We start from the raw sequence: 13,804 nt of genomic DNA, 5'->3' as shown, positions 1-13,804 counted from the left end.
GAGAGAGAGAAGCCAACTCTACTTTGCTAGTGATGAACCATGTCACTCTTCTAACCCTGGCTGACTAGCCTGTATTCTTAAGAATGACACTTGGGGCCTGATTAAGAGTGAGTCTGTGTATTCCAACCCGTGTGTAAACACCTGTTTGCGCACAGTTAGAATTGCGATTTGTGAGTTTTAACGTATCCAATAATGATCAAATGTATTTAATACCTCACTCTAAGTTAAATTTCAACAGATCAAACCTGCCGAAATTGAACAGGTGAGATGTGTATGGTATTTAATGCACTAAGCGGATTTTGGGGCATTGAGCACCAAAATCTGCATGTTATTAACTGAACTCGTAATGGGTGCAATTTGTCACACCCAATAAATAACTTATTCCGGGGTATCGTTATTTATTAGGTGTGATAAATAGCACACTCTCTCCTAATCCGGCCCTAGACTACGCTCCAAGCAACAGTGCTCTCTAGCATTTGAAAATACAATGATTCAGTAATGTGCACAAATATTCCATTAGTGCAGGGGCAGAGCAAATCGCCTGTGAACAAGCACATACTTGATATTGCTCGTGTTGATTTACGCGTTCCCCCTGTTATCAATTCAGGCATTTTTGTGTTTTTCAAGCAACAGAATTTAGTACTGAGAAAGAGATGTAAAAGTTTCCTTTTATACCTTCAGTGTGCATACATACAACGACTTGCATATTATTTCAGTAAGGGCTGTGAGTGTATTGGGGAAAAAGGAGTTTCAGTGGGGATTAAAAAGTCTCGAGGTTAACATTTTTGGATGACCTAATGGACGCATTTTTTTTAAACAAAAAAAGCCCTGACACAAGAGTGCACAAACTCCATAACCGTAAAAAGTGACCAGAACATTGTTAATTGGACCCTCGACTTGGTAATGGAAGAGACTAGGAGAGCTATGAGCACTAGGGATACTGTTGGCGTCTTCATGTTTTACCCATTTCTGATCCCGATTCGTTCTTCTTGTCTTTGTTTTTTTTAGTCTGGCTACTTTTCTAGCATGTTCAGTGGCTCGTGGAAAGAGACAAACATGGACGTGATTGAGCTGGAGATTCCGGATCATAATATTGATACAGAAGGTAACACAAAATATGTTACAATGATGTTCCCTTATCCACCTCAAATTCGGCAGACTGATTTTGGGTTCCATTCTTGATGTTCTCTTTTCTCAAACTCTCCCCTCTGTTGTATAATTGAGGGTGCATAATTGTTGGTGAAGATCTAAAAACATTGGCCTTTGATGCTTTTTTACATTTTATTTTCATTGTGTATTTCCTTTTTCTGTGTGCTTGTTTAGACCCCATTGTGGCCTGTTTAGCTTCCTCTCTTAAGCAATTTTGCCTACATCACCAGATAAATAGTCAAGCACATTTAATCTGTTTCAGCGGTGACCATGTACTGAGATGTATGGGCAGTGACGGCTGGTGACATTTAAAAGTGGTGAGGCGTAGAGGTTACGGGGTGAGTGTTACATCTCGAGCAAGCCTGATTGACATAAAGGGCTGTTAGGGGGCAGGAGGGTTCTTTCCAAAGAGAAAAGTTTGAAAAAAGAGTGGGCAAATGGAGCATTTTAATTGTTCCAGGGCCACTGCAGACTCCATGGGAGTCCAGATTGATAGACCTGATGCAGTTAGTTACCATCAGCATCCTCCGGCCCAAAATTAAATATGCGTATGAAGGAAGAAGGCGGGGCTGGATGAAGGGCAGGTATAAATGAACTTTTGACACCCAACAGATAGGCTACCATTGGCAGGGGCATTGTATAGATTTTTACAGTTTAAAATGTACAGATCATTTCAATATTCTGTTTTCATATGTGTGTGTGTATATATAGAAAAAGAAAATAATTATTGGCAATCAAAGTAAACGAGAATTTTTCACTGCAGTTCCAAGCTATTCAGTCTGTATGCAAATAAAACTGTGCACACACTGCACAATCGAGTTATGATGCACTGTAGTCAGACTGTCATCCACCTCACGGCCAACCAAGAAGAGATCACTGCATCAAAATAAACACTATAGACCCGCATGTAAAACCACAAGAAGCAGAATGCAAAAGGTGCACCTGGAAATGGATGCGCTGGCATGGAATGACTTGAAATCACTGACACTTTACAGCCACTTCATGGACATATGAAACTGTGCAGCAGCTATCAGTAGTTTACTCGTTTTGCAGTTTATAAATGTGAAAGTGACAGAATATTGCACTGTGTTGAATATTTACTCACTCACCCTAAATCATTTCCCTCACACCTTGAAAGCTATCTACACAGTCAAACACGTTGGTTTAAACGTGGCTGGTTGCCTACCACGCACAGTCTACACCCCCGTCACAGCACAGAGGTACCGGTTCTTGTTTGCAGGGTTAATGGCGCACTTCATTATTCAAATTCAGCTGGCGCACTCATGGTTGTGGTAACAAAATATGAAGCGATGCTTTCCATAATGCAAACAAAAAGGCAAAATGTGCTGTCGCACCCAACACACGGTATAAAATGCCTCATAATTAGGCAACCAAAGATTAGCAACCCTAGCCCCCTCCCCGTGCAGGACGCAGCTGTAGCGTAGCATTTGCTAAAGTCTGACAGAGCTTTTGAACAGACAGTGGTCTGTTGGAGAAAATATAGGATTGAGGTGCAACACCTTTAGGACTAAAAATAAGAGTGCTTTGAAAAACGCTCCATGAAGTACCATGCCTTTTCAGTGTTTCACTGTGAAAATGCTTTTAAAAAGCACCACACACACAGAACCATTTTTAGGTCTCGCCTAGCGATGCAGTGCATGCGCTGCTCGCCTTGCTGAGACCTATAGTCGTCGGTTTGGTGGCCAAAGTGGGACAGGGATGTGCACGCTCACGGCGCCTGGACAGGCCATGTGCACGCTCATGCTTCTCTTAACTTTCGAGCGCTCCCACCGTGGACAGCACAATGGCACGTGCACAGCATCTCTTCACTTTCGAATGCTCCCACCGCGGACAGCACATGGAGGAATTTGAAGAGTTGTTTTCCTGGCTGGGCTGCGAGGCTGTTGAAATACTGATCTTAATACTCTGTGGGAATTTCAGTGTAATCTCGCTTTTCTGTGCTTGCTTTTTGAACTCTTCACTTCACAGTATGTCGGTGTATATTTTCCCTGTGTGTTTTTTCTTCAAGTATGTGAATTGTTATATAGTTCCTAAAATAAGCTGAATTGTGACTAGTGATAACTGCGCGTTGATAACAGGTCGGAGACTGAATACTGGTCCTCTGTGTTGCATTAGTGAAGGGGTAATCGCCAAGTAGGGGTTGTGGTCATGCTCTTATTACGTTAGTGAGGGTCTTGCCGTGTGTATGATTCCCTTCCGCGCTTGAAACCCACATACAAGTCTTCCGCAGCAGCAGAGCTGCCGACTTTGGAGCTGGAGAACCAGGTTCGAGTCTCAGGTCAACATCCCTTAATTTCCCCGTGCCTTCCAAAAAATGAATGTATCCTCCAGTATTGGTACTCATGCGAAGCGCTGCAATACTAAGGAAAAAAGCCGACATAGATCTAAGGAGACCTGGGAGGGCCTTTTAGCGTGGGCTGTAGACTCTCTACATCCAGGTATATGTATCACCGCTCGACACTGCCAGAAGTTCCAGAATCAGAAGTGGTTGCAATGCGCGTGTGAACTGAATCACAAAAGAAGCCTAGCAAGACGGTCCAACAGCTGTTCACTGCACGAGCCGGCAGAGTCCCTTAGTAACAGGATCCAGTGTGGGAGCTGTAATATTGATGTAACTCTCTGTTCTTACCAATTACCACTGTCTAATGGATGTCCAGATACGAATCATTCTGGGTGACAGGAATACATGGTCTCGCCATTGAAGGTCTATTATAGGTCTACTTGTTTTATAAGGGTCTCTTAGCTTCTCAAGGGAGAGACTCCAACATGTACCCAATGGGGCGATGAAGGGACAGAGCCATCTTCAGACCTAGATGGAGGAATCGCATCCCCCTGACTTTTCTCAGCTTGCTTGTTGGAATGTTCAGTACACTTACAATATTTACCTTAGTTTATATAGCGGTTTAAGTTAGACACATTGACTCTGGTGCCCCATGTGCAAACATCTCAGTCTTTTGGATTATTATCTTTAACTCCATTAAGCTTCAAAACAGTATGAGCTACAGTGCTGATATAAAAATAGGCTTGAAATTGTTTTTTCTGTGGGGGGGGGGGGTAATTATGCATGTACCAGGTAACAGTCGCTACTGCCCTTCAGGCACCAGCTATAGTGGTTATGTTATGCCTGGTTCACTAACTCGTTTTAGGTATTTTATTGTCTGCCTCAGCGGTTCACTGCTGTAGCCCAGGATGGGTCACAAAAGCTGAACAAAACTTTGGTATCATACATGACTATGCCTTTTATTATTGCCGTTTTTTTAAACCCAAAAATATAAGGCATTGCTCAAAATCTCACAACTGCGAGACCTATTGCATTTCAAATGCTTGTTGACTACTGTCACTCCAGTGGAACACGCACACGCTTAGGCCCTTACCCCTCAATCACGCTGTGTCTGTGGTGTCAGACCTAGCCAAGGAGTTTTGTAAATTTGACCAGGAGCGGCCACAAAAGCAGCAGATTGGTCAATAATGAATCTGCCTCAAAGGCAGGCAAGCCTGATTTATGGACAAGCGTCAGACACTTTTTGGCAGCCAGTTGTGTATTTGTGTATGTACGTTTTCAAGTTTGTGTGTGTGCATACAGGGGAGTGAATGAGTGTGTGAAGCCTCCTGTGGGCAGATGTGTAGGCATTAAAGAGCACCCATGACTTTAAGTGTGCAGGTTCTGTTCGCACCCAGACTCGCCAGTAATTAAACTGTCTGTGAAATGGGTCCCTACTGGGCCCTGTAAAACTGTCCTTAACTTCATAGACAAAAACACTTGTCAATTTCTTAATGATGACTAAAAAACCCCATAACCTTATGTAATTTATGTTGGCGATGCAGCCCTATTTACGTTGCTCATGCTTTATAATTCAACTTGTTTTTACTTTTTCCAAATGTTGCCACCGCATCAAGACTGGAGGTGCTTGATTAAAAACTGCTCGGCTCTCATGCCGCAGCTTAACTATAGGAACCAGCCTGCTCCGGGGGCACTCCACCCATTGTAGCCACCTCGCCAGGAGGCGCTTGATTTGTATAGTTTTTTCATGCAACTTTGAGTCGTGTATAACCATCCTTTCAACTTGTCCGCCTTTCTGTGTGGCTTCTGCTGCCTTTGTGTTGACTCTCAACTAAGGCAAGCATTTGTAACGTACCTGGCAGGAATTAAGTGGCGTAACGCAAATATGTGCCTGTCACCTAGATCAAATGTAGCACAAACCCAGTCCCAGTGCATGCTGAGTGCGCTAGTGCACGAAAATACGCAAAGAAATAAAGACTAAAGAGGTTTCTGTTGCCCAACTTAATGGAACTTATATCTTCCTCCAACATGGGTCACCGGTCACCTGCTAACTTATTTGTTTATTTATTTAAATGTGTTTTCCAGTAATAAGTGGAAGCTTCAGGGTTCGCAGTCACAGGACTCTGGAGGATTTTACCAACAACCAGGGCTTTAAGTGGGATGAAAAAACAGGGGGGGGGGTGTCTCTCAAAGGGGCGTGGTCAATGTAATTAGGGGCATGGCTTAAAATACCGAAGCTAAAAATCTGTTTTTGTGGTTTCTGTAATTGCATCCGGATATATAATACAACAACTAACATCCTACCTACAACAAGTCAGACTATTGGCTTTGTCAATAGTTGTTAGTTGCATAAAATAAATAAGCAGCAACTATGGCTTGTATATAATATTAAAAAAGCTTCCACTTAAAGCCTTGCTGTCACTGCAGTCTGGAAAAAGTGGGCCGCCTGTGCCAGGGCACAAAACCGAGCCCGATCGAGACGTGTTTCGAGGCCCCCTTTAAAAAACTGACGGTGCTCAGCACCGGTGAGACCCGGCCCACACAAAACCCTGCCAACAACCAATCCACCCCTTTTGTGTGGGCTCGTAAAGTCCAGCGGGGAGATAGAGATAGAGGGAGAGCGGGAGACCGACCCACGACCGCGCTGCCTCAGGACACGTACGCATTGCAGTAACCTCTAGTAGGAACACCGCCGGGTCTCTGTAATCCAATCCTGATGCTGCTCCTGCTTGTTGTTGCAGGAATGGCTGAGGCAGGGAACCTCACCGCCAGGACACAAGTACTAAAAAACAGAAGTGGGGGGACTAACCTAGTTAATCAGTATGCAAGTGGCATCGCAGCGCGTGGCATCGCAGCGCGTGTCATCGAGGCGCGTGCCATCACAGGGATTGGCATCACAGCAGCCTGTGTAAACTGGTGCTAACACCTCTTCCGACAGATATAGGTTTCCCTATATCTGAAGTCATTACACTTAGAACCTAGAAGTCACCCCTAAATCAGGTCTTTCAATCCTGAAGGCAGGGTGCTGGTTCCTAAGGGTGAGGATGCCCCTTCATGAGCAGGGCACCCCTACAAACTTCAGAGTTCATTCTCTCAGGTTGTAAGTGCATCAGCCATTAAGACATATAGAGTGACCAAGTGTCATTACGCGAAGACCACCACGATTCTGCCCTCCTTCTGCTGATCCAAGCTCGAGCAGGGGAAGGCAGAATGCTAGGTTTCCTGTCACATTTGGTGCCTTCCTTGTATAGTCCAGATCAAACCAGTTCAGGGAGCTGTTGGCTCCCACTCCGGCGTGGAACTGGACAAAGGACATGTGAGTATTCTCCCCACTGTCCAGCCCTTCCTCTGGGAGGGACCCCTGAATTGTCCCAACCCTTTCCTGAGGGTACTTAAGGGCTTACCTGAAAGTGGGCCCCTAGATTCATCGTGGGATTCGATTCAGAAACCAACTTTGCGTCATCTTCAACTGTGTGGACTTTCTGACCGCGTCAGACTGACCACGTCCGACTAAACACATCCTTTGCTTTAGGAACCGAGACTGTTACCGGAAAGACTCGATCTGCTCCGGGTCTCATTGTCCTGCAAGTCCAATGCACCGTCAGTGTCCGTGCTCCATACAGGTCCCACACAGGGCCTGTGGACATCAAAGACATCCGAAGGAATTTCCTTTGGACTGAAGGAGTAAGTCACCTGCATCTGCTGTCACTGCATCATAGCTGACTGGTTTGCTGATCATGGGCTCCTATGGACTCCGGCAGGCTCAGTAACACAGGTGGCTGTTCTGCAACTCCCTCGAGGCCTGCGCTGTCTTCAGACCGAGTCTGATGCCAGTATCCCTCGTCAGCACCGCTGTTACTGAGCCCCTGTGCACCACGTCGGCTGGCTGTTGCTTAGGCTGGAAGACTCTTCTCCATTTTGAGGGTCTCCTTTAATTCCAGTGGGCTCCCCTGATTGCTCGGGCCTGCTCTGACTTACCTAGTCATTGTGAGTCACTTGGACCTTGCTGGCCCTGACACTGCACTTTCTTTTGTTTTCTATGCCTGTTGCCAAGGCATGTTGGTGCCCCTGCCGGACACTGACCCCGTGGCTCTCGACATCCTACATGGGACAGCTTGTGAACGGCTCCTGGTCTTCGACACAGTTGCCTGGTCCGCACAGCTTCAACTTCAAGGGCACCGTCAATCATCCTGCATCTGTCGACATCGGTGTGCATTCGTCTTCTGTGCCTCCAGGTCACTCCTGAGTGGCATGGACTCTGTCCCCTCTGCTTGCAGATTCTTCACATTTTGAATCTGCTGCTGGGTTCCACCGGACTCCTTCGTCTTCGTCTCCAGCGGCCTCTTTCCTGAAGTCCTCCATTGTGGTCTACGGCGGTTTTCGATGTCACTGGACACCTATGCACCCGGCTTCCCTGGTGTAGGTATCCTGGTTCCTGGTGTATCCACGGGTGGGCTGACTCTCCAACCTTCCATTTTCCACAGGGTGTCTTCAGGGTCCCCTGTGAAGGGTCTTTCCTGAAGTCCTCAATTGAATTCGACTGCGGTTTCAGACGCCACTTCGCTCCTAGGCACCCGGCTTCCCTGGTGTAGGTAACCTGGTTCCTAGGGTATCCATGGGTTGGCATGGTTCTCCAACCTTCTGTCTTTCACAGGGTTCCTTCAGGGTCCACTGTGAAGGGTCCATCTTCTTTAAAATTTCAACCGTGACGTACCCGTTGGATTGAACACACGTCTTGTTCTCACACTGCACACTACCTCCGTGGGGTTCCTAGATATTCACCTTGGGTGGTTCCATGGGTCACCGGCTCTTCTACGTCCTCTGGGTTCAGTCTCGACTTGAGTCGTGGTTGGCATACCACTATTTTAGTATATGGTTTGGTCTCAACCGGGAGACCACTGTGTATTTGTGCTACTTACTGTTCTACTTCCTAAGTATTTGTGTGTATTGTATGTATGTCTCCGGGGAGGAGATATTGCAATGTGCTAGTGAGTGGTTGTAATTGAAGACATATTTGTAGAATTACACTGTGTGATTCTTTTTCACTTAACCTATACCATAAGCTTAAATACTGGTAAAACAAGCTGCTTACACTCCTTCTGGACGAAACCTGGAGGCTGCTCACCACAGCTACCACTTAGAGAGCTTTCTAAGGATGTCCAAGACCACTAAAATCACCAAAAAGGGGGTATGGATTAGTGCAAGGTGCCCACTTAAATAAGTGTGCATCATGTACTAGGAGAGCATCTCCCATCCAGATTCTCTGGTAAGCCAAAGAAACACAAGAGGTCAAAGCACAGCTCACCTTCATCTTGCTACTGCCATCATGACTCGTCTTGCGACGTTCTGAGTACCTCCAAGCTGTGACCTCTGTCTCTGTCCTCAGATCTGGCTTGGGCTCTCAGCTTGATGTCCCATGGCTTCTCTGGGCCATCGGCGGTGCTGCAACAACTCTGCAAATCTAGGAGGACATGGACAGAATATTTGGTCCCAGACTAGATCCCTTTGGTCCTCATGGATTTGAGGTGGCCTCAAAATGCTCACCCTGGCTCAAGTTTTGTCTGCCCTTGAGCGTCACATAGATCCCGAGACATCGGAAGCCATCAGGCTCAATCTGTATTGGGCAACTCGGCGGTATCGCAGGCGGGTCACCTGTTAGTACATATATTACTGACTTGGACCAATTAACAGTTAAACCCGAGTATCTACCAAAAATAGCTAGTACATCCAAGAGACAGGTCAGGGATGCCCCGGGAGCAGGGACATGGAGTAGGATATAATCTGCATACAGGGAGATCTTGTCCTCCCAGTCATGAGTCCACCTCATTCCTCGGATAGATCGGTCTTGCCTAATCCAGGCTGCCAGCGGTTCGAGATCCAGCGCAAAAAGAAGCGGTGACAGGGGGCAACCCTGGCGAGTGCTCCTGCTCAGCTGGAAGTCCCTGGATTTCTGGTTGTTCACTACTACTCGGGCCATCGGGTCGGAGTATAGGAGACGGATCCAACTCAGGAATTCTGGACCAAGCCCAAATTTGCCAAGCACCGCAAACAAATAGGGCCACTCAACCATGTCAAATGCCATGGTAGCATCTAAGAAAAGCAGAGCTGCCGGTTCCAGTATGGTAGGTGTTCTACTCAGTACTCCATGCAGGCGGCGCAGGTTGAGGGCTGTGTTGCGATGTGGCATAAAGCCCGACTGGTATGGGTGGACAAGCGTATTTATTACTTTAATCAGTCACGTGGCTAGCAGTTTTGCAAGGATTTTGGGCTCCACATTTAGTAGCGATATTGGCCTTTTCGATGTGTAGCTCGTTCTGGGTTTGCCTTCTTTATGTATGACGACTATGTTGGCCACCCGTTGGTCATATGAAAGCATTCCTCTCTCTCCACTCTCCACCAGCATAGCACGGATGTGAGGGGCGAGTTTATTAGGTTTCAGCTTATACAATTCTACGGGAATACCGTTGGGTCCCGTGGCTTTCCCGGAACTCACTCCTCTGATCGCCTGCGCCACCTCCTCGTCTATCAGTGGGGACTCCACGGAGGCCCTATTTTCGTCTGAGAGTGTGGGAAGTCTTATGTCTTTGATCATCTCGCTATTTGCTTCTTCTGTGTAGCTGCCGGATGTACTATATACCGAGTGGTAATAATCTGCAAATTTGTCTGCGATGGCCTGCAGCTCGGTAATAGGAGTCAAGCCGTCTCCCTGTATCTCGAGTACCAGTCGCGACGTCCACTCTCTTCTGTCTAACCACGCTATCAGCTTTCCTGCTTTGTCCCCCATTTCATACACTCTGCTCTGGACCTCTCTACTCTGCGCCTTTGCTCTATCCTTGGCAATGCTATTAAACTCGTCTTGCCTCAACTTCAACAGGTGAAGGCTTTCAGGGGTCACCCCCTGGGCTATCTCCTCCTCTGACTTCAACACGTCCTCCTCCGCTCTCGCCAAATCCGCCTCTCTGTCCCTCTTTTTCCCGGCTATCAAGGAGACAACTTCTCCCCTAATGACTGTTTTGTACGCCACCCACAGGGTCTGTGCAGAGTCAACCGTGCCCCCATTTTCCTGAAAGTAGTTACCAGAGGCCTTGCTAGTGTTCTTACGGATGTTCGGATCTCTCAGGTACCATGGGTTTATTGGGGCTACCCTGCCTACAGTTGTGCGATCCTTTTCCATTCGAAGCCACACAGGGGAGTGATCGGAGATACCCCGTCCCAGGAGATACCCCGTCCCAGGTGACGAATCTCTTGGATAGTATGGGCCTGCGATGCTGGGACAAGGATGTAGTCCATGTGCGACTGTGGTGTGCGCTCGATACATTTGTGTATTGTGCCCTGTCAGGGTTGTTAGTCCGCCACCCATCCACCATCCCCACCGTTTCTAGAAAGCCTAACCGCCACCTCTGGGCGGGTCGAAGTTCACGCGGCAGGGGTCTGTCTATCTCTCCGGCCACCACCGCGTTGAAATCCCCCCCCCCATTACCAGGATACCCAGCGGAAATGTTAAAAAGATTGAGCCCAGGTCCTTGAAGCTGTCTGTTTGTAAACCGGGCGGAACATATATAGAGATGAATGTAGCTGTCTTCCCCTCCCATTGGCCCGAAACCCCAACATACCTGCCTCGTACATCAGTCCACGAGGCCTGTATTGTGAAAGGGAATGAGTTCTTAACTAGTATGCCCACCCCTCGGGACCCAGATGTGGATCCCGCGTGTGCCACCAGTTTGTACCCTCCCCTATGTAAGGCCATGCATTTATTCCCGACTAGATGTGTTTCCTGTAAGAGGACCACATCCGGGGTGTGCCTCCTAACGAATTGGCTGACCATCCCCCCCCGCTTAAGTTTATCTCCCAGCCCGTTTACGTTCCAACTGAGGACTCTGACCCCTGAACCCCGTTCACTGTTCATTGTCATGTCTTTGCGGAAGTCGCTCTCACTCTGCTGACCAATTTGACGGCGTAGAAAAACACAGTGCAATAACAAACTCAACTGTAAAATAAATTCCACATCCCCCCCCAACTCCCCACCACCCTGCACCCCTGCTAATTGGGTCCACCCATAACTAACTGGCAGAGTGCCTGTCGCCCTATACCCTAACCCTAAGGAATAACTAGATGTAGTAACAAGGAGGTGGCCCACCCTCCGTCCCCCCCACCCCCAGGACCCCTATCTCTAAAGTTAACTGTCCCCTGAATGTCTCTCAGCATGCTTCTTCCTCGCTTCTGTTGCGCCCTCCAGATCCGTGGGCGTGTCTACCATCCATCCAGCCAGTTCGCCGCCATTTCGGGGTTGTCAAAAAACCACGCTCTCCCCTCGGTCTCCACTTGCAAATGCGCCGGGAACATCATGGCGTATTTAATCCCTTTGTCCCTGAGCTTTTTCTTGACTGCGAGGAAGGTCCTGCGTTGTTTCTGCACCAGCTGAGTGAAGTCCAGGAAGAAGAAGAGGGCGGCATTCTCGTAGCGTAAAGGGGATGTCGTTCGGGTAGACAGCAGGATAGCGTCTCTATCCCTGAAATTGAGGACTCGTGCAATCAGTGAGCGCAGGGGCGCTCTGGGTTTGGGTCGCCCACCCGGGACCCTGTGCGCCCGCTATATGGTGAAGAATTTTCTGAGGCCATTAGGCTTGAGGTGATTCAGGATCAGGTCTTCCACAAAGAGGTCAGACGCGGGCCCTTCTGATTTTTCGGGCACTCCCAAATGCGGACGTTATTCTGTCTAGACCTCCCTTCATAATCGTCCAACTTGCGTTCAGCCATTTCGCAGAAACCCTTAAGATCACGGACTTCCTGCTGGAATTGCGACACGTCGTCTGTCAGGCTGGCCGTCCTAATATCCAAAGACTTGACTCTCATTTACCTTGGTGAGATCTGTTTACTTCTATGGAGACGGTGTCCAGCTTGTGTTCCAAGGATTCCAGCTTATGCTCCAGGAAGGACTTGACCCCGTCTATGGCGGCCATTACATCCTGCAGGGTCAGCTCCGAAGAGGGGCTCATGGTGTCCCTCCCGGCTTTCAGTGTATGTCGCTGATCCGTTGGCGAGTCTTTAAGCAGCGTGTAGCGGTCTAAATTATTGGTCTGGACCTGCCTGTTTCCCTTATTAACTCTAGGCTGGGACTTCTCGGCCTCTGCCCTACTCGCCATTTCTCCAACGGGCCTCTGGATTTAACAGCTGGTGCTGGTTTCTGCTTTCCCGTGGCCGGAGGATCTGTTTCTGCGCGGGTCTGTTTCACTCTACATATGCATTCCCCCAGAGTTGCGGAGGCAAATATTGCAGCTTCGTCTTTCGGGTAGTGTCCCTGGCCGAGTGAAGGCACCTCCTATATGCCCTTTCTGTGTCACGCTGACAGCTGCGGCCGCTCGGTATCAATACTGGTTCCAGTGCACACCCTCGCGCATGGGGGAGAGAGGAGCCGAAGTAGCCCGCGCGCCTCTGGCGGGTCTCACCGCCGCCCAATGTCTGCTGTGTTCCGCCGCTGTTCACCGGCACTTCAGCTCTATGTCCCTGAGGCAGCCGCTGCCCAGAGGAGCGAGGGGGAGGAGCACAGGCGCCCCCCACCACTACTATTATTTTCCTGCGTCCCCTTTGCTGTTGGCGCTTCTCCGACCGGCGACTTCCGGTCCGAGTCTCTGGCTCTGCCCCACGCCTCAGTCATGTTCCCGGCACACCGGTCCCCGGCGCGAGCCTCGTAGGCAGGCTTGTGCAACCTTATTATTTGCACGAGGAGTTCACCTGGTACCCCTTGATCTTTTAATGAATTCCATGGTAAATTTCGGTTGATGAGGTCAAATGCGGCCTTCAGGTCGACAAAGGCAATATACAGGTGGGCTTTTTAAAAAATTGTATATTTCCATCTCGCACAAAGAAATCTAAAAACCTGGTCGATTGTACTAGTTCTCTTTCCAGCCTGAAATTTTGAGAGGATGCAGTTGTCCTCAATCCGGTCATTTAATTTTGTTAAAATCTGCCTAGCAATTTTTTTTTGTAAAATATCAATTGGACTGATCGGTCGATAATTTGAAAGGTCATGACTATTACCTTTTTTAAAAATAGTGATTTCTGCCCCTTTCCATGATTTGGGGATCGGTGCACCCGCTGCTCTTGAATTACAAAGAAAGTTAATGTAAGGACCCCAAACAGGTTTATCATACCTCAGTAAATCTCCTGGTATCTTGTTGGCCTCTGGCGCTTTCCCCGGTTTTACTGCATCAATTGCTGCCAGTGTATTTTCCAAACTAAAGTGCAGATGGGTTGTACTAGGGATGGATACAGAGTCTTGCTGATTATGTATTGTTTCAATTGTAGATGCAGAGTAGAGACGGGAAAAGTGATTGACCCATGTATTAGCATCTAA

General features: G+C 48.0%; 1 protein-coding gene across 2 annotated transcripts in view; it reads left to right on the top strand.

The window, feature by feature from the left end:
* Positions 1-13,804, top strand: part of GMCL1 (germ cell-less 1, spermatogenesis associated) — a 615,261-nt gene that overhangs the window by 64,091 nt on the left and 537,366 nt on the right. For both annotated transcript variants that reach the window (XM_085636262.1, XM_085636261.1), the window contains exon 3: positions 1,009-1,105. In XM_085636262.1, coding sequence (XP_085492388.1) covers positions 1,009-1,105 — 97 coding nt within the window. The remainder of the gene's footprint in view (positions 1-1,008; positions 1,106-13,804) is intronic.

The sequence above is a fragment of the Triturus cristatus genome, chromosome 11 (assembly GCF_964204655.1).
Source record: "Triturus cristatus chromosome 11, aTriCri1.1, whole genome shotgun sequence".
Lineage (NCBI taxonomy): Eukaryota > Metazoa > Chordata > Amphibia > Caudata > Salamandridae > Triturus > Triturus cristatus.
This window is presented reverse-complemented; position numbering and strand designations above follow the sequence as displayed.